This window comes from Artemia franciscana, chromosome 4 (genome assembly GCF_032884065.1).
Source record: "Artemia franciscana chromosome 4, ASM3288406v1, whole genome shotgun sequence".
In the NCBI taxonomy this organism is placed as follows: domain Eukaryota; kingdom Metazoa; phylum Arthropoda; class Branchiopoda; order Anostraca; family Artemiidae; genus Artemia; species Artemia franciscana.
The window spans coordinates 5,167,865-5,190,201 of record NC_088866.1 but is presented as its reverse complement, the minus strand read 5'-3'; the positions used below and the strand labels follow the sequence as shown (position 1 = coordinate 5,190,201).

At 33.2% G+C, this 22,337-nt stretch overlaps 2 protein-coding genes across 2 annotated transcripts in view; both read left to right on the top strand.

Annotated features, from left to right (window-relative positions):
• Window positions 1-22,337, top strand: part of LOC136025893 (large ribosomal subunit protein uL18m-like) — a 32,225-nt gene that overhangs the window by 6,531 nt on the left and 3,357 nt on the right. The window contains exons 2-3 of the mRNA XM_065701944.1: window positions 9,009-9,177; window positions 19,147-19,378. Of these exons, the coding sequence (XP_065558016.1) occupies window positions 9,009-9,177; window positions 19,147-19,378 (401 nt within the window). The remainder of the gene's footprint in view (window positions 1-9,008; window positions 9,178-19,146; window positions 19,379-22,337) is intronic.
• Window positions 2,702-22,337, top strand: part of LOC136025891 (uncharacterized) — a 99,977-nt gene continuing 80,341 nt past the window's right edge. Inside the window, exon 1 of the mRNA XM_065701941.1 lies at window positions 2,702-2,722. The gene's annotated coding sequence lies outside the window, so the exon portion shown is untranslated. The remainder of the gene's footprint in view (window positions 2,723-22,337) is intronic.

Sequence of the window (22,337 nt, the reverse complement as noted above, 5' to 3'; positions counted from 1 at the left end):
AAAGGGAACATGAATAGTTTCTACCTCCATGTAGAATCAATAGAGAACCTTAAGAAAAGATAAATATGAAATATTAATCGTATGCTTTTGCCCATTTAAAGAAAATAATTTATAACTTCCTTACGTGATACTGAAGTTTTCCCTTCCATGTTGACTCTATAGGGAACCCAAAAAAGACAGATATCAAATATTATTCATATGCTAAAGAATGATTATTTTTTATTGCAATCAATCACTAACCATTTTTAGAGGATTAGTCTTAACACAAGTAAATGGAAATGTTGTTTTACCTCTCTCTTGTCTGAATCTCAGAAAATTCAAATGACATGCTTATTGCTTCTAAATATATATATATATATATATATATATATATATATATATATATATATATATATATATATATATATATATATATATATATATATATATATATATATATATATATATATATATATATATATATATATATATATACTTTTCTTTGAATATGATTTCATTGTGTTTATGCTTAAGTATAGTTTCTTTCAAATAATATTTAGCTTACTGTTCTAAAACTGAATTTCTTCTTCCATGTTGACTTAAAAGGGGACCTTAAAAAGACTCATCTAAAATATTAGTCATATGCTAAAGCAAATTTTTTTTTAAGTATTTTTTAATTTACTTACATGAAACTTACGTTCTTTTACTTCTGTGTTGAATCAAAAAAGGAAACCAAAAAAAGAAAAATATTACATATGAGTCACATACTTGAGCAAAATTTTTCAAATAATTTAAAACATACTTACCTGAAATTGAAGCTATTTCTTCAATGTTGGCTCAAAATGGAAACTGAAAAAGACAAATATCAAATATAAGTCATATGCTAAAGCAAATTTTTAAAATTATTTTTAGTTTACTTACACGAAACTGAAGTTTTTCTCTTCCATGTTGACTCTTAAGGGTACCTGAAAAGACAAATATTAAATATTAGTCATATGCTTAAGCACAATTTTTTTCCGCATAATTTATATCTCGCTTACGTGGAACTGAAGTTTTTTCCTTCCATGTTTACTCAAAAGGGACCCTGAAAAAGACAAATATCAAATAATAGTTATATGCTTAAGCAGAGTTTTTTTTTCCAATAATTTAAAACTTGCTTAACTGAAACTGAAGGCTTTTCTTCCACGTTGACTCAAAGAGAACCTGAAAAAGGCAAATGTAAAATATAAATCACAGTAACTTACTTATTTGAAACTAAAGTTTTTTCTTCCATGTTGACTCGGAAGAGAACCTGAGAAAGACAAATAACAAATATTAGCTATGTGCTTAAGCAAAGTTTTTATGGCACTTGGTGTTTACCAAGTGACATATAGCAATAGCAAATCCTGTTGGTCTGTCTGTCTGTCGGTCTGTCTGTCCTGGTTTTGCTAGTTTAGGCACTTCTAGATAAGCTACGACGATGAAATTTGGCAGGCGTATCAGGGACCAGGCTAGATTAAATTAGAAATTGTCGTTTCCCCAATTCGACCATCTGGAGGGATGGTTAATTTGGGAAAATTAGAAAAAATGAGGTATTTTTAACTTATGAACAGGTGATAGGATTTTAATGAAATTCGATGTTTAGAAGGATATCATCTCTCAGAGCTCTTATTTTAAATCCCGACTGGATCCGGTGACATTGGGGGGAGGTGGAGGGGGAAATCTAAAACCTTGGAAAATGCTGTGGAGAGTGGAGGTATTGGGATGAAACTTGGTTGGAAGAATAAGCACAAATCCAAGATACATGACTGACATAATCTGACCGGATCGGCTCCTCTGAGGGAGTTGGGGGGGGGGGGGGGTGATTCGGAAAAATTAGAAAAAATGAGGTATTTGTAACTTATGAACGCGTTATCAGATCTTAATGAAATTGGTAGGATCTTGTAATTTAGAGCTCTTATTTGTAATCCCGACCAGATCCATTGACATTGGGGGGAGTTGGGGGAGTTGGAGGGGGAAACCGGAAATCTTGGAAAACGTGAAAATTGAGGTATTTTTATCTTACCAATGTGTAATCGGATCTTAATGAAACTTGATATATAGAAAGATATCATGTCTCAGATGCTCCATTTTCAATTCGAATCGGATCCGAGGACACAGGGGGTTGGAGGGGGGAAACAGAAATCTTGGTAACCAGAAATCTTGGAAAACGCTTAAAGTGGAGAGATTGGGATGAAACTTGATGGCAAGAATAATCACAAGTTATAGATCGTGATTGACATAATTGAAATGGGTCTGCTCTCTTTGGGGGAGTTGGGGGGATTTCTAGTGCTTTGGCGAGTTTGGTGCTTCTGGACATGCTAGGAAGATAAAAATTGGTTGGCGTGTCAGGGACCTGAACAAATTGATTTGATAACAGTCGTTTCCCCAATTCGACCATCTGGGGGGCTGGAGGGAGAGGAAAAGTTGAAAAAATGAGGTATTTTTAACTTACGAATTGGTGATCGGATCTTAATGAAATTTCATATTTAGAAGGACCTCGTATCTCAGAGCTCTTGTTTTAAGTCCCCACCGTATCGGGTGATATTGGGGGGAGGGAGTTGTTAAGGGGAAACAGGAAATCTTGGAAAACGCTTAGAGTGGAGAGATTGGGATGAAACTTGGTGGAAAGAATAAGCACAAGTCCTAGATACGCAATTGACATAACCGCTCTTTTTGAGGGAGTTGTAGGGGGTGTTAATTCGGAAAAATTAGAAAAATTGAGGTATTTTTAACTAAAGAACGGGTGACTGGATCTTAATGAAATTTGATTTTTAGAAGGAATTCATGCCCCAGAGCTCTTATTTTAAATCCCGACCAGATTTGGTGACATTGGGAAGAGTTGGAGGGGGAAACCGGGAATCTTGGAAAACGCTAAGAGTGGAGAGATCGGGATGAAACTTGATGGGTAGAATAGACAAATTTTATAGATACGTGATTGACGTAACCGGACTGGATGCGCTCTCTTTGGGGGGGGGGTCCAATGCTTTGGCGAGTTTGGTGCATCTGGACGTGCTAGTACGTTGAAAATTGGTAGACGTGTCAGGAACCTGCACAAATTGACTTGATAAAGTCGTTTTCCCCGACTTGACTATCTGGGGGGCTGAAGGGAGAGGAAAAATGAGAAAAAAGGAGGTATTTTAACTTAAGATTGAGTGGTCGGATCTTATTGAATTTTGATATTTAGAAGGACCTCGTGTCTCAGAGCTCTTATTTTAAATTCTGACCGACATCAAGTCTCTGATTATCCTTTTAAATCAATCTTTTGATTCTTAGAATTTCGCTAGAGCTCATGCCATATGAGCTCTTGGCTCTTCCGATCTCGTCACAAGTGCCATATGAGCTTTTAGCTCTTGTTTTTAGATGAATTTAAAGCTTACTTACGTGAAACTGAAATAAATTCTTCCATGTTGACTCAAAAGGGAACCTGACATTGACAAATATCAAATATTAGTTATATGCTAAAGCTAATCTTTTATTTTCAAATAATTTATAGCTTACTTACGTGAAACTGAAATATTTATTTCTTCCATGTTGACTTAAAAGGGACCCTGAAAAGACGAATATTAAATATCAATTATATACTAAATCAAAGTTTTTTTCAATAATTTATAAATTGCTTGAATAAAACTGAAGTTTTTTTTCTCCCATGTCGAATTAGAAGAGAACTTGAAAAAGACAAATAACAAATACTAGCTTTATGCTAAAGCCATGTTTTTTTCCAATAAATTTATAGCTTACTTACGTGAAACTGAAGTTTTTCTCTTCCATGTTGATTCGAAAGGGACCCTGAAAAAGACAAATATCAAATATTAGTTATATGCAAAGTTTTTTTTTCAATAATTTAAGACTTGCTTAACTGAAACTGAAGTTTTTTTCTTCCACATTGACTCAAAAGGGAACCTGAAAAAGGCAAATGTAAAATATTAGTCAAATGCTTAAGGAATCTTTTCTTTAATTATAACTTACTTACGTGAAACTAAAGTTTTTTCTTCCATTTTGACTCAGGAGAGAACCTGAAAGAGACAAATAACAAATATTAGCCATCTGCTTATGCAAAGTTTTTTCCAATAAATTAATAGCTTACTTACGTGAAATTGAAGTTCTTTCTTCCATGTTGACTCAAAAGGGAACCTGAAAATGAAAAATATCAAATATTAGTCATTTGCTTAAGCATAATTCTTTTTTCAACTAATTCATAACTTACTTACGTAAAACTGAAGTTTTTTTCTTCCGTGTTGACTCAAAAGGGAACCTGAAAATGACAAATATCAAATATTAGTCATTTGCTTAAGCATAATTCTTTTTTCAACTAATTCATAGCTTACTTACGTAAAACTGAAGTTTTTTTCCTCCGTGTTGACTCAAAAGGGAACCTGAAAATGACAAATATCAAATATTAGTCATTTACTTAAGCATAATTCTTTTTTCAACTAATTCATAGCTTACTTACGTAAAACTGAAGTTTTTTTCTTCCGTGTTGACTCAAAAGGAAACCTGAAAATGACAAATATCAAATATTAGTCATTTGCTTAAGCATAATTCTTTTTTCAACTAATTCATAGCTTACTTACGTAAAACTGAAGTTTTTTTCCTCCGTGTTGACTCAAAAGGGAACCTGAAAATGAAAAATATCAAATATTAGTCATTTACTTAAGCATAATTCTTTTTTCAACTAATTCATAGCTTACTTACGTAAAACTGAAGTTTTTTTCTTCCGTGTTGACTCAAAAGGGAACCTGAAAATGACAAATATCAAATATTAGTTATTTGCTTAAGCATAATTCTTTTTTCAACTAATTCATAGCTTACTTACGTAAAACTGAAGTTTTCTTCTTCCGTGATGACTCAAAAGGGAACTTGAAAACGACAAATATCAAATATTAGTCATTTGCTTAAGCATAATTCTTTTTTCATCTAATTCATAGCTTACTTACGTAAAATTGAAGTTTTTTTCTTCCGTGTTGACTCAAAAGGGAACCTGAAAATGACAAATATCAAATATTAGTCATTTGCTTAAGCATAATTCTTTTTTCAACTAATTCATAGCTTACTTACGTAAAACTGAAGTTTTTTTCTTCCGTGTTGACTCAAAAGGGAACCTGAAAATGACAAATATCAAATAATAGTCGTTTGCTTAAGCATAATTCTTTTTTCAACTAATTCATAGCTTACTTACGTAAAACTGAAGTTTTTTTCTTCCGTGTTGACTCAAAAGGGAACCTGAAAATGACAAATATCAAATATTAGTCATTTGCTTAAGCATAATTCTTTTTTCAACTAATTCATAGCTTACTTACGTAAAACTGAAGTTTTTTTCTTTCATGTTGACTCAAAAGGGAACCTGAAAATGACAAATATCAAATATTAGTCATTTGCTTAAGCATAATTCTTTTTTCAACTAATTCATAGCTTACTTACGTAAAACTGAAGTTTTTTTCTTTCATGTTGACTCAAAAGGGAACCTGAAAATGACAAATATCAAATATTAGTCATTTGCTTAAGCATAATTCTTTTTTCAACTAATTCATAGCTTACTTACGTAAAACTGAAGTTTTTTTCTTTCATGTTGACTCAAAAGGGAACCTGAAAATGACAAATATCAAATAATAGTCATTTGCTTAAGCATAATTCTTTTTTCAACTAATTCATAGCTTACTTACGTAAAATTGAAGTTTTTTTCTTCCGTGTTGACTCAAAAGGGAACCTGAAAATGACAAATATCAAATATTAGTCATTTGCTTAAGCATAATTCTTTTTTCAACTAATTCATAGCTTACTTACGTAAAACTGAAGTTTTTTTCTTCCGTGTTGACTCAAAAGGGAACCTGAAAATGACAAATATCAAATATTAGTCATTTGCTTAAGCATAATTCTTTTTTCAACTAATTCATAGCTTACTTACGTAAAACTGAAGTTTTTTTCTTCCGTGTTGACTCAAAAGGGAACCTGAAAATGACAAATATCAAATAATAGTCGTTTGCTTAAGCATAATTCTTTTTTCAACTAATTCATAGCTTACTTACGTAAAACTGAAGTTTTTTTCTTCCGTGTTGACTCAAAAGGGAACCTGAAAATGACAAATATCAAATATTAGTCATTTGCTTAAGCATAATTCTTTTTTCAACTAATTCATAGCTTACTTACGTAAAACTGAAGTTTTTTTCTTCCGTGTTGACTCAAAAGGGAACCTGAAAATGACAAATATCAAATATTAGTTATTTGCTTAAGCATAATTCTTTTTTCAACTAATTCATAGCTTACTTACGTAAAACTGAAGTTTTTTTCTTCCGTGTTGACTCAAAAGGGAACCTGAAAATGACAAATATCAAATATTAGTCATTTGCTTAAGCATAATTCTTTTTTCAACTAATTCATAGCTTACTTACGTAAAACTGAAGTTTTTTTCTTTCATGTTGACTCAAAAGGGAACCTGAAAATGACAAATATCAAATATTAGTCATTTGCTTAAGCATAATTCTTTTTTCAACTAATTCATAGCTTACTTACGTAAAACTGAAGTTTTTTTCTTTCATTTTGACTCAAAAGGGAACCTGAAAATGACAAATATCAAATATTAGTCATTTGCTTAAGCATAATTCTTTTTTCAACTAATTCATAGCTTACTTACGTAAAACTGAAGTTTTTTTCTTTCATGTTGACTCAAAAGGGAACCTGAAAATGACAAATATCAAATATTAGTCATTTGCTTAAGCATAATTCTTTTTTCAACTAGCTTACTTACGTAAAATTGAAGTTTTTTTCTTCCGTGTTGACTCAAAAGGGAACCTGAAAATGACAAATATCAAATATTAGTCATTTGCTTAAGCATAATTCTTTTTTCAACTAATTCATAGCTTACTTACGTAAAACTGAAGTTTTTTTCTTCCGTGTTGACTCAAAAGGGAACCTGAAAATGACAAATATCAAATATTAGTCATTTGCTTAAGCATAATTCTTTTTTCAACTAATTCATAGCTTACTTACGTAAAACTGAAGTTTTTTTCTTCCGTGTTGACTCAAAAGGGAACCTGAAAATGACAAATATCAAATAATAGTCGTTTGCTTAAGCATAATTCTTTTTTCAACTAATCCATAGCTTACTTACGTAAAACTGAAGTTTTTTTCTTCCGTGTTGACTCAAAAGGGAACCTGAAAATGACAAATATCAAATATTAGTCATTTGCTTAAGCATAATTCTTTTTTCAACTAATTCATAGCTTACTTACGTAAAACTGAAGTTTTTTTCTTCCGTGTTGACTCAAAAGGGAACCTGAAAATGACAAATATCAAATATTAGTCATTTGCTTAAGCATAATTCTTTTTTCAACTAATTCATAGCTTACTTACGTAAAACTGAAGTTTTTTTCTTCCGTGTTGACTCAGAAGAGAACTTGAAAAAGACAAATAACAAATAACATGCTAAAGCCATGTTTTTTTTTTTCAATAAATTTAAAGCTTACTTACGTGAAACTGAAGTTTTATTCTTCCATGTTGACCCAAGAAAGGGAACCTGAAAAAGACAAATATCAAATATTAGTAACATGTTTGAGCCAAATGTTTGTTCAAATAATTTATAACTTATTTATGTGAAACTGAAGTTTCCTCTTCAATACTGACTCAAAATGGAAATTGAAAAAGACGAAAATCAAATGCTTAAGCACAATTTTCGGACCTGGAAGGAGTTTTTTTCCTTCTAGGTCTAAAACCAAGGCAAAAGTTTTAAACCAGTCAACCTGGAAGGAAACTTTTTCTTTCCAGGTTGACTCAAAAGGGAACAGGAAAAAGATGCATGTCAATTATTATTTATATGCTAAAGTAATTTTTTTCAAATAATTTATAACTTATGTGAAACTTAAGTTTTTTTTCTAAGTTGACCCAAAAGGGAACCTGAAAAAGAACAAAGATCAAATATTAGTCATATGCTTAAGCATAATTTTATTTTATTAATTTTTTATATACTTACGTGAAACTGAATTTTTTCTTCCATATTGTCTCAAAAGGGAACCTGAAAAAGAAAAATATCAAATATTAGTCATATGATAAGTCAAAGTTTTTTTCTTTCAAATAGCTTTTAACCTATTTACGTGAAACTGAAATTTCTTCTTCCATGTTGACTCACAACAGAACCTGAAAAAGACAAATATCGAATATTATTGTATTTTTTTTTTTTACATAATTCATAACTTACTTACGTGGAACTGAACTTTTTCCTCCCACTTTGACTCAAAAAGAAACATTAAAAAAAGGAAAATATTAAATATTAGTTATATGCTTAACCGTAATATTTTCAAATAATTTGTAGCTTACTTATGTGAAACTGAAGTTTTTTTTCTTCCTTGTTGACTTGAAAAGGAACTTGAAAAAGACAACTATGAAATATTAATCTCGTGCTAAATTATTTTTGTTTTCAAATGCTATATAACTTACATACGTGAAACTGGAGTTTTCCTCCCGAATTGCTCAAAGCAACCTGAAAAAGAAAAATATCAAATGCGAACCTGAAATGACAAATGTCAAATTTTAGTTCAATACTAAAGTAAAGTTGTTTTCTTTTTTAGATAACTTATAACTCACTTACGAGAAAAAGACAACTAGCAAATGTTATTCATGTGCTAAAGCATGATTAATTTATTTTACAAATAATTAATCATAATTTTTAGTTCATTAGTCTTAACACAAGTAGATGAAAATGTTGTTTTACTTTACTCTGACTATTACCTCTCTCTTCTGTGAACTACAACAAATTAAAATGTCGCGCGTATTGCTTCTAAATTTATTTACTTTTCTTCGAAGATGACGTCATCATGTTTTGAGTACATTTTGTTAAGAGTGCATGACGTCATATATTTCTGTCAATAGTTTTGACAGAAATATATGACGTAACAGAGGCATTTTGGGAAATCCGGGGGTGGGGTGAAAACCAAGGAGGGCACAGCCCTCTTCCCCTCCTAAAGATATTTCCTCATTCTTCTGTCAGTAAACAAATGCTTGTACATTATTTTTTTCAGTTCAGGTAAGGCATTTTGGGAGATCATGTCTTACCCAGCAACAATCAACAATAAATGCTTACCCTGTCCAGCTCACCAATCGAAATCCTAGAAATCTTGAAAGATTACGAATTGACAGAAAGCCTGAAGGATGGCCTCTAGATACACCATCTAGAGCTTACTGGCACAAGTAAGTTGTGTTCTCGTTTTTATTGTGCCTAAATCACGGCCACACTTGTTGATAAAAGCAAAATTTTGCACAATTACAGTGTATGTAGTGTGTCCTGCACATACTGGGGTGTGTTGAATAAGTTCAAATTTCAAGTGTAACTGCATGTGGTTGATCGATCTTGATTACAAATCATAGCCTCCAGTCTCCTCTTTCGGAGCCAGGAGGAATTTTTTTTTTGACCTGCAACTCCTTCAGTACACCATGTGCCCTCCCCGTAATACTACATGGTATTGGATTAAGATTTAAGATACCCATTTGGGTAAGTTCAATCTCCAAGTGTAATTGTATGATGTTGATCAATCAAAGTGCAGATTCACAGCAGATTGCTTTAGAATTGAAAAAGATGGAGTATTTGTATGCTGGATCTGGCAACACATAAAAAGATAATAGTATTGGCAGAAAATATTGGACAAAATAGTGTTTATATAGGCTTAAAACCCATGTACTTGCCATCCCAATTTTCAGCTTCTGTAGCACAAGTTTGATATTGAAGTCTGTAAAGAACATGACTTGTTCATAGATTTTATCTTAACAACATTAGTTACATTTTGAACTATAATTATTAAGTGGCTGTATCTTTATATTAAGTAAAAAAACAAGTTTTTTCAACTGAAAGTAAGGAGCAACATTAAAACTTAAAATGGACAGAAATTTTTAATTATATGAGGGGGCTGCCCTCTCCTCAATACCTTGCTCTCTACGCTAAAGTTTGACTTTTTGTTCCAATCCAATTATGTAAGAAAAACTGTTAGAATATTAAGCTTTTTTAAAAGTTCTAAAAAAAACTTTAGCGTAAAAGAGAGGGATTGAGGAGGAGGCAACCCCCTTACAAAGGTAATAGTTTCTGTTCATTTTAAGTCTTAGTGTTGCTCCTTACTTTCAGTTGAAAAAATTGTTTTTATTATTTAATTTCTAATAAAAACTCCTCCGTGGAAAGATCTTCCCTCGTAATCCCCCCACCGGAAAAATCCCCCTCCCCAAAAAATATCTGTATACTTCCCAATAACTAATGCTATATGCAAACTATGGGCAATATTCATAGCTTGCAACCCTTCCCTGGGGACTATAGGGGATCAAGTCATTCTCAAAGACAAAGCTACTAAACCTTTCGACTATGCTGAACAAAATTGCTGTCTCAAAATTTTGATCAGGTGATTTTGGGAAAAAAGGGACTTGGGAGAGGGGGTATCTGCCCTCCAGTATTTTTGGTCACTTAAAAAGGGCTCTAGAACTTTTGATTTCTGATCAAGTGAGCCCTTTCCGGATCCTCTAGGATCAATAGTTCGATCATTCCTGGGGAAAACCAACAAAAAAACAAATAAGCACGTATTCATGTCCTTTTTTTGGCAAAAATGGAAAATTCAATTTTTTTTTGTATATAGGAGCTTGAAACCTCGAAACCTCTACAGTATAGTTCTCTCATAAGGTGAATTTGATGGTGTTATTTTCATTAAGAATACTTGATGTTTTGGAGATAATTCCCCCTTTTTTCGAAAATTGGGCAAATTTTATGTATTACGAATAAGCATCAAAATTTGATTCTTTTTATGTGTCTTTTGTTATCGATACTCTTTTTCTTAGATTTTTAGTTACTATTGAGCCGCATCGCTCCTTACTTACGTTTCGTTACCACGAACTGTTTGATCGAATGTCTGTACACATACTCGGTACGTTTCCACATTCTTTAAAGCAAGGTTATCCCAAAAAACTGAACATCAACCCCTAATCAAAAAAATAAGACTATACTTTATTTTGAAATTATTTTTCACTAGTTGTTGTTTTATATGGACTGACTTTGCATTTTAAGTCGTATAAAATAATAAAAAAGGTCTGTCAACATAAAAAACAAAACAATTAAAATCAAATCAAACAGCCAACATAATGGTTATAGATAATAGATAGATAAGTGTATTTCAAAAGCCTAAGGGCCATATACACACAACAATATAAATAAATAACACACAAGCAAGAAAATTAAACAACAGTACAAATTACAAGCACGCACAGAAACAGAATACAGCGCGAAAATATCTAAACTAACGACAAAATAAGTTAATCATAAAAACTTTTCTTCTTACTAAGGATTAACGGACTTTTCCCCTTTATTAATAATATTTTCACTCTTAACAACCTATTCTAAAAATATTGCCAAGGACCCCCACGCTTAATTGGTCGTCCCATAAATCTTCCGCTTTCCCGATTGAAAGAGAGAGAAAAAAAAGAAGAGAAAAAGAAATTCTTGTGTTTTGTATCATATAACGGGAAAGAGAGAGCACTTCCAATCTTGATGGGAAAAAGTTGACTCTCAACTAGGATTCAACGGAGGAAATTTAGTGTAATTCTATTCCGGGAACGTGGAGAGAAGAAAGGATTTGCTTAGGAAATGTATATGAGTAGTGTATAAGTCAAGTAAAAATCTAAGGAAATATAATGTAATAACAGAAAATTGATTGACAGAATAGGGAGAGAGGAGATTAGCCCTTCCCCATTAGAAGTGAATATATAAGATAGGACGGAAAGAAGTCGATCATAGAACTATTTTTGCGGAAGTAGGAAGAAGCTAAACTGAAAAGGAATGGATTAACAGTGTTATTAAGATTCAGGAAACAGACTGGGAAGAAGGGTCAGTCAAGGCAGACTGGGAAAAACGTCGGTATATGTTGTCTACCCTATATTTAGTGGGGCACACAGCTCTAAGGCAAAAAGAATATGGGACTTCATCTTCATTATATATAGTCCCTAAAGAATGCTACTAGGGTTAGTCAACAGAGAAAGGGGCAACACAGGTTAGATATAGCCGAAAAAGGGTTTAACGCACGTGACGTAAATATGGGCTGAGTTGTAAGGCTCTGGAAGTTACTCAATAGTTTGAGTAGGGATAGTAATATATGGGGCTGTTTATCATGATTAGAATTATGCATGTCCTACTTTAGCTGGCTCGAAATGTCTAAAAAGGCTGAAAGAGGATATTTTAATAAAAAAAAAACTAGCTGAAATTCGTAAGGATGGAAGGAAAGTCTGGAAGACAATTAATTCGTTGTTACAACTCAACGATCAAAAGTCTGAACTACCTTCCAAAATACCTGTTCATGGGAAAACCTTGACAGAATAAATTGAAGTTGCAAAAGCAGTTTGCACTTTCTTTGTCAGCATCGGAGAGGAAATAGTAAAAACACCTTTTAGTTTAGATAGTTCCCCAGCCTTTCCAAAAACATGTTTCTTTTGACATCTGAACAACATGAGCCAGACATGCTATCTGATTTCGGCCTTCAGAATGAGGACATTTTATTTTTACATGTTGAAGAAATGTGTGGTTGTGTCAAAGAGAGAAGTGGGGCAGCATTGTTTAGTGAAGATGAGCCTTGCCTTGCATTTGTCCACAAAGCATGGTATTCTAAATTTATTTATTTTCTTTTTTTTTATCAAATATGCCAGATTGAACCATGACTAATCTTGGAAGTGAGAAGTTTTTAATGAAATTTCCTTCATTAACGTTCTTTTACCAAGCTCGAAATGTGCTATTGACAATTCAAATTACTATTGGGAGCCATTTATCAAGGATGAAAGTTCTTTTATTTCAAGCCCATGCATCTTAAGGTTTCAGCATAAAGTAAAAGTAAACTAATTTTTTTTTAATATGCAGCAAAAAACATATTTTCAAAGGGGGTTTTGTTTTATCTGTTTAAAAACTTATGTTCTCCAAGGTTTTAAATTATAATGTAAATATGGAGCTTTAAATTAAGCTCAGGAGAAGTCATTTTTTTTATGTGTGCCATAGTGGCTCTAAGGAGGGGGTGGGGGGTAACTGACCCTCACCCCTCATTTAGATGTTAAATCATTTTAATGAAAAACCAGAAAGGTAAAATTACCCTTCAACAAAAGTTGCACAAAATATCTGTCTCTGTACCTTCATACTTTTCTTAAAATCCTTGCCTACCTCACCCCTTATAATTTTGTGAATTGATGCCATAACGAATTGACTGTGACAACCGCACCCATTTCGTTGGCCAATCTGAGATAAATTACTTGTTTAGATTGCTCAAGTAAGGGTCAGAGAACCGATTTCAATGTACCTGTAAGTCACAAAAGACGTAGAAGAATGTTTGGTTGGTATAGTTTGGTAGGTACGTGTTCCCCAAACTGAGGAACGTAATCATCAACACGTATCAATATTTACCTACTGGCAAAGTGCTTGCTATAAATTCAAACGCTTTTAGTAATGCATAGAGCTCAAGTGAAAAGATTGAAAATTTCTCTGTTGTGATTGCTTGACTTAGAACTGGGACCACAGCCCCTCCCCCAGTGGTAAAGCTTGCAACGGTAAATACCATCTTATGTCTAACCTGTGTCCACTGGTGAAAGGGTAAAATAGTATTCTAAGGAAGATTTTGTACTGTCTAAAATCTTTCCTCTAGGAATAAGTTTTTAATGATCAGTGTAACTGAGTGTCATTGTTAGGCAAAACAAATTGCTTTGTACTTAGGTTTTCGAATTATTTTGCCATGTGAAAATCCCAAATGACTAAATATTAATAAGTAAGAATGAGTCAAGTCTAGAGTTAGAACTAAGTTAATGCTACGCCCAAGTTGACAAATAAAGCGAATTCTTTTTTTAATTTTACATCTGTTTGATAGATTAGGATTTAATTATTTTACCTGTTAGGTGGAAAATAAGGTTATTAGATTGGATAGTATCATTGCCCTCCCCCGCCCCCATTCCTACATAGAAAAAGTAATTGACCAATTAACCTCCCACTCCCTTTATATAAATCCTCAAAAGCGAGCCTAAAACTAAGTTCGGGCAGAAGCTGGTAAATCTCCCCCCCCCCCACCTTAAAACTAATAGCCGCTAAACGGTTAAGTTATAATGCATGGAACCCCAAGAATATCAACCTTTATTCTATTTATTCTTTTTCTTTCTGCAAATGTAATTTCGCTACAACTTTAGATGTTGTGTTTTGTGTGAAGCTCTTAGGATTCCTGAAATAAAATAAAATTGAATATCACCAGTTCAAAATTCCAGCTTTATTGGTCCTCTGCTTTTTATTACTCTTTGAAATCGGTTTAAGAGGGAAATTGGAACATCTGGGAGGGACCTTTTTAATGGGAACTCGCGAGAAACGATAGTGAGAAATGTCTCTTTGGGGGATGGATCTCTGTCTGGCATGGACCTGGATGATTGCAGCTTTTGCAACTTTGTCAGCTTTATAATTCCAGACCGGTAGTTTAGTTTAATAGTGGATCATTTGTTTGGATGCTTTTGGAATCAAGCTTCTTTATTAGACTAATTTAAAAAAAACTTTTTCGAAAAAACAAGTTTTTCAAAGAAAAGTAAAGAGCTCCATTAAGCCAAGAATATGCAAAAATAAAGTCAAATAATCTTCCAATTGTAAAACTACCACAAATCACTATCAAAAAGGAAATGAAACTCAAAACGAACAGATATTAACATGAGTAGGGCTGATAACCCCCATGCCTTCTCAAGACTAAAACACAATTTGCACTTTGCTGAAAACAAAGTACGTTTGAAAAGTTGTCACCTTTCTTACTTTTATAAATAAATATTATCAAACCTTTAAGGAATAAATATCAGTATGTCAATTAAACTGACATTCCACGGTCATTTGTTTTTTGTTTTTTTCAGTAAAGCAGAAATTGTGTTCTGGTCTTGAGAAGGCATCAGGGCTACCAGTCCTACTCAAGTTAATTTTTGCTCGTTTTGAGTTTCATTTATGTATTGGCGGTGATTTGTGGTAGTTTTACGCTTGGAAGAGTATTTGACTTTATTTTTGCTCATTCTTGGCTTAATGGAGCTCTTTACTTTTCATTGAAAAAATTGTTTTGTGGAAAAAGTTTTTAAATCAATTTCTGTTCGTTTTTTATTGACATAGTCTTTTTCGTGGAAAACATAATATTTTATATGTTTTCAGTTTTTTCTATAAGAATCCATAGTTTGGTTTGCTATCTGTATGTTAGAAAAACTTTTTCAACAGTTTTTAATTCTGACGTTAACGGTAAATTTTAATTTAATTTTGTAGCTTCTGAAGTTGACCTGAAAAATAAAACTTAATATCACTCCCAAAAGATTATATATATGCTCTTTGACAACCTGGATACACTTACACTCTTTTTATTTCTTTAAATTGTTAGAGCAGAAGTAGTAATAATAGTATATCCAAACATTTCAACTTACTACACCCAGTTGTTCTTGATATATTGCTGAGGTGTCTTATTGACAACCATAAACACAATGCTTTTTTATTTAATCTAAAGCAACATTTAGTTTTAAAGCGTAATGGGCCAATTGCTTAATTGTGAGCAATTGCCAATTGCTTATTTTTTAGAGCAAAAGTAGTAATAGTAGTATAGTCAAACATTTCAACTTACTACACCCAGTTGTTCTTGATATATTGCTGAGGTGTCTTATTGACAACTATAAACACAATGCTTTTTGATTTATTCTAAAGCAACATTTAGTTTTAAAGCGTAATGGGCCAATTGCTTAATTGTGAGCAATTGCCAATTGCTTATTTTTTAGAGCAAAAGTAGTAATAGTAGTATAGTCAAACATTTCAACTTACTACACCCAGTTGTTCTTGATATATTGCTGAGGTGTCTTATTGACAACTATAAACACAATTCTTTTTGATTTATTCTAAAGCAACATTTAGTTTTAAAGCATAATGGGCCAATTGCTTAATTGTGGGGGGTTGACATGCTTAAAGACATAGTTGCTGGACTGTTCTGCTATGCCAAAAAAAACGGCTGTCTCAAAATTTCGACTAGATGCGTTTGGAAAATGAATGGGCCTGAGAGAAGTGCTGCTTGCCCTCTAATCTCTTGTTACTTTTAAAAGGGGTACTAGAACTTTTAATTTTGAATTAAATTTGCTCCTTTAACAAATTCAGCGATGTTTCTAGCTATTATAGAGTGGTGCTGCCTATGATATTGCTTATATGCTCTTTTGAAAACCTGCATGAATACAGTTTTTTCCTTTAATTGAAACTCCTAAACGTTCACTAAAAATTTCCTCTTAATACTTTTAACATTATTAGTAACATTAACTGTAGTGGTAGTATTAAAAGTATACATATAGTGCCTTCTGGCTAGTTAAAAATGCCCCACAACTTACCCTTGAACGTCTAAATTAATAATATAAGTTGTTCCTCAGATATTGCTTTTTCGCCTTTTTGAAAGTCCTCATGCTCATAGTTTTTTTTATTTAGTTCAACATCCACCTAAATATTCCTTAAAAGCTTCACCTTAATACCCTTAGCTTTTGCAGTAGCATTAGTTGTAGCAGTATTAGTACCAGTATGCGCATAGCACCTTTGGTTTCTTCAACATCCCCTTCAACACACGCTGAAAGTTTAAGCTTAATACTCACCTTCAGCCATTCCTCAGGCATTTCTTATGAGTCCGCTTGACAACCTGTGTCCCTATGGCACCATCAGGGACTTTACAAATTGTTTTCCGAAAATTTTTTCATCCATCTTCTACATTGTCAAAATTTAAACTCTTCAGTTTAGTATTCAACTATTCCTGGAAAGTTTTTCTCAAATTCTCATCCTAGAGTCTACCAAAGTCATTACTTCCTGGAAGGTAGTTACCCTTTCGATATTTCAGATTTAAATTAACGTTAGTCACTTCTAGATGGTGACCTTCACTTTTTAATATCAATAACAGTACTCCTATATACCCTAGTTTCTTGGATTGATCTTGTAGTCTCTGGTTTACAATAACATTATCAATCAGGGTAGCTGTCTTACCATCATGTGAATACCATGTTAACTTATGGGCCATTTCATGACCAAATACTGAATTGGTTATGAGGAGATTGTTATACCTACAAAATTGCAGCAGCCTGTAGCCATTACTGTTTTCTTTTCCTACACCAATTTTACCTAGGCTAGTATAACATCAATCCCTATTTCTACCAACCAAGGCGTTCAAATCTCCTAAGAAATACACTATATTTCAACCTGGGACCCTGTCGATTTGTTCCTGTAACTGTGAGTAAAATTCATCTGAGTTGCTACTATCTCCTCAGTGTGTTTTACAAGGGCATATGCTAATATGGCTGATTACCTGCTCTTGTTAGTCATAAAATAAGCGATTAGTATTCTATTATTAATACCTTCTAGGCCTAAACAAGACTTAGCAGCTTCTTAATTCATCATGGGCCCTACTCCCTGTCTATGTACCCCATCCTACCTGCCTGAGTAACTTTTTTGGATCTTCCACTTATGGGTAAAAGAGTTGGAACTTGGGCTAGTGTCGACAAAAAAAACTATCAATGCCATCTAGCTTTTGACGTCACCTGACATTTTTTCAAGCTTTGTAATCGTTTTTCTGCTAGGAACTAAGATCAGACTCTTATTATTAGCCTAATTACCATTTACACTAATTAAATTAATTATTCCTATTATTACTTTGAATAAAATATCAAGTGTCCCCAAACGCTAGATGGTGTAAATAGTTTTTTTTTAAGTCGACAATAGTGCCAGTTCCCATTCTTGCGTCCGTAGCTGTGTTGGCCTCAGGCTGCCTGGTGCTGCGGTGAGTTGTTAGTAGTTGTAGTAGCATATTAATATTTATCGAAATTAATTTTTTTAGACTTTCGGTCACTATTGGCCCGAGCCCCTCCCCCCTTGCTCGCAGTCCGTTGCCGCGATCTAAAATCCACGTCTTAGACATAACAAATAGAGTGGTTCTTTTAGCCTAGCGCTTGTCACAGTAGAGTTGTGAAAAGATTCTTCTTCGGATCTCAAGGATTCGGGTTCGTCCAACTCTGTGGCAACATATAGTACATGAAATTATTGTTCTTGCATGAAAAAGCATTTTACGGAAACACCATACTAGAAGCATTCTTTAATTAGAAAATGTTTTTAATTGCAGGCTATAAAAACAATGGAATGGTCTCGTCATGGGTGGTCTGGGCTAGGGTAATTTCCTCTTTAAAGTTACAAGTTACATGGTACAGTTTCATGACATGTAATGTATAGGAACAAAAATGTACCCTAATCAGAACGCTGAATGGGAAAATGTACGCACCAAGGCATATCCCATACTTCAGTTTATTTATATTATTGTCATACATAAAAAATGTTCTGACATACATTTTAATGTGAACTACATCATGTAATAACATTTTGTATGTCTATATTTTCAATTTGGTCATACAATAGAAAAAGTGTTGCATTCAGTTTAGTACGTGCTACAGTGCTGCACATTGTAAAATAGAGCTAAAATAGCACGTTCGTGCTACAAATGGCAACCCTGCTTTTAGGTGTCTTACCTTTTCTTTGTAGCTTTCATCACTGACTTGGTCTGTCAGCCTTTCATATTGGTACTAACGTCATCGGAACTGACACCATCGTATAGTTTTACTGTAAAGTCATTTATGGTTGTAACCTGGGATTATAACGTCATTAATGTAATAAATATAATTTCATCTAAAAATGTATTCTGTCTTTCATATTATGCTTTGGTATTTACAGAAGCACGTAGGTATAACAATTTGTTCGGCAAATGAGCCCTTAAACAGGTCTCTGTTATGTTCCAGTGCCCTGCTAGCCATGAACAGGGAAAACAAAAAGAACACTTCAGTGCTACCCCTGCAATCAAGTTATTTTCTTGTTGTTGTTCAAGACAGGAGACTGTAAGCTTCATTTATTGGGTTTTTGGCAATAGCGATTCCAATGATGCACTTCGTGTTTCAATCCAACGCTATTCATAAGGTGTTTAAGGCTATTTTCAGAAATTCTAGTAAATCTGTTTTCGAATAACATTTTACTGTTAAGACTAATCGAGATAATGGTTAAATATTTTCAGTTTGATTTGATTAAATTCTTGTTAAATTAATTCATAAACGCAATTTTAATTAGTTTTGGATTCTTTAATTTGTTTATTTTTATTCGTCTTTTAGGATTTTTGTGACAGAGACTAGTCGTTATTTTACCGCTTATGTTCAGCATAATAATGGAAGGATCGTTGCCCAAGCTTCATCAAAAGAAGGATCTTTCCAAAAAAGGCTTCTTTCCTTGAAAGATTCTATTGCTGCGGAAACTGTTGGAAAAGTACTGGCTCAGAGGCTACTCATGATGGGCCTAGCGGAAGTACATTCAGATTTCGGGCCAGAGGAAATGCAATCTGAAAAGGTATTTAGTGAGAAAATTTGCTCCAATTTTTAAGTTCCCGCTTAAAAATCTGAGGCAGTGAGAGGGGAAACCCCCCAAGGATTTGTTGGACCTTCTCTACTATTATTGTATTGTATCAGATTAACGACGCTTCTTGACTACTAAGGTCCCTGCGTCGGCCCTGCAGTGCATTTCTGCAGCATGATTCGATCTCTGGGTCCCGTATTACCAAACTAAGGTCAAATACACTACGCCACCACAGGATTTCTCTACTGTGATAAATTTTTAGTTTTTATACCTTAAATTCAGTTAGTGCTTTTGTTTCTTTTTTCACAAAAGGCCGTACATGGGGCCGTAATATCTATCGTTTTCGTATGAAATTAAACGAAAAACAAGGTTTTTCAACTGAAAGTAAGAAACGCAAGTAAAACTTCAAACAAACAGAGATTATTCTGTGTATGAAGGAGCTGGCCCCTCTTGACCCCCGCTCTTTACGCTAAAGTCCTAAAGCTCTTTAAAATACTTTTCATTTAAAATGAATGGTCCTTATTTTTATTGGTCCAATGGTCCTTTCTTACAGAAATATGAAAAAAATCAATCTTTAGTGTAAAGAGTGTGGGATCAAAGAAGAAACAGTCCCCACTCACACGAAATAATTTTTGTTCGTTTTAACTTTTGATGTTGCTCATTATTTCAAAGAAAAATAAAGAACTATTTGAAACTTTAAACCGACATAAATAAATGCCTAAAATAATACAAACTCAAAACGACCATAAATTACTATAAAAGAATAGATGAAACCCAAAACGAATAAACATTTATAGCAAACACACAGATAATAAATACTGATGTAAATCTATATAAAAATAAATTGTCTGTGTATTTGGGTAATACTCAAGGGCAATCATTAGAATAATGAGGTATAGATCTGAATACAGATTGTTTTTCCCATGGACAATTATATGTTGCATGTTCAAGAGTCGGTAAACCTGACAATCTATTTATATGCACAGATAATGGGACAGCCAAGAATGTTGTATATTCGCAAGTTTTACGTAGTTAAAAAAATATATATATATATATATATATATATATATATATATATATATATATATATATATATATATATATATATATATATATATATATATATATATATATATATCACAGGTGGGACACAGGGACACAACTACAATGGCGCGTAACGACTTACGCGCGCGGGGAGGTTTGGGGGGGCGCGAAGCGCCACCCCAACAGCTAGTGAATAAATAAATATTGAAACGGATAAAAATTGAATTGAATATTCAAGTCAAAATTAAAACAAACAAAAATCATTAGAAATGGGAGTTTGGCTACTGCCCCTTTCTCCCTCCTCTAGTTTCAAAAGTCTAAAGCCTAATGCGTTATCAGCGTTTTATTGAAAACTATGCGGATCCTGAACAGTCTTTACTAATTAAAAAGAAACAGAATATTTGATGTATAAAGATATTAATTGCTGAAAGCTCAGTAATTTGAATAATATTTATATATTGTTTTAAAAATATTGTTGAAAACTTGACAATTCAAGATATTATTTCACTGTAATTTTATTATTCATTTTTTTTTTTTTAATATGGAAGAATACATTCGTAATATATTTCGTTATTTTGAACAAGATGTGTATTCCAAAATTTTTCGAAAGTTTTTTGGAGGGAGGGCATCTAAAAATGCCATGGGAGAGGGCTGGTTGCCCTCCAACTATTTTTTAACCATCTCCTCAATATGTCCTGAAAGTTTCACCTTAATACTCTCAGTCGATCTTAAAATATTGTAGATCCTCATTTTTGAAAAACTGGATGCATATAGTGCCTTATGATTAAGTATAGCATACCCCTCAACATTCTCCAAAGTTTCACTGTAAAAACTTCTTTAAAAAACTTCTTCCACAAAACAATTTTTTCTAAGAAAAGTAAAGAGCGCCATTAAGCTAAAAACGAGGAGAAAGAAATTCGAATAATCTTTCAAGCGTAAAACTCCACAAATCACCATCAATAAATGAACATTCTCAAAAATTTCAGCTTAATAAATAATTGAAACCCAAAACGAACCGAAATTACAATGTACAACCGAGTCAAACTCAAAACGAGCAAAAACTAGACCTACGTTGCCTGAGCAACGTGAAGTGTTGCAGCAACCTTTCTCCGGCTTCGCCGAATAAAGTTTTGCGAGAGCAACACTTTGGTTTTGTTTCTTTGCTATTGTTTAAACGCTGAAGTTGTCAGCCTATCGAAGCTTTTAAAACGTTATGTTCAAAGAAGAACGCGATCAGTAATCACATGATCATAGGCTATTCCTCAGCGTTGAAAAAACAACAATAACAAAAGAATATCGAAAGAAGGGACTGAATTGACGTACATCTAGTTGGTATTATAAAGCTATCCGTAACTTTTCAGGATTAAAATACCATAGGTGACACTAACTATTACGAAACTACCTCATTGTTTTACGTTATCGTTTGTACCCGTTGCGTAAACACTTAATTCTAGCTTACAGTGAGTATGGGTAGGCTACACCAACTAGCAAAAGTTACAAACCCCTCTTTACTGAAGATGATTGTAGCCTAACAGACGATTATTACTTACAAGTCCCCTGCATGTCTTACCACTGGAACCAAATTAGTCTCACCATCAAATACACCGGAAAGAAATAATAGGTATACCAACTAGCCAAAGTTGCAAACCCCTTATTGCCGAAGATGATTATGGTCTAACAGCCGACTGTTGCTTACAAGTCCTCTACTTGTCTCACAATTGGTATCGGCCTATTTTTGATTTCAGTGTGTACCCTACTATTGAAGTTGTCAACCCCTTGATACTTTCAAACTAGAACTAAATCTCATGAAGGAATTTTTGTACCAAAAAATGGATGACATATACTTTGATCAGCTCATCAAGAGCTATCGATTGCCGTCGAAAAAAAATTCTATCTGTCTTATTTCAAA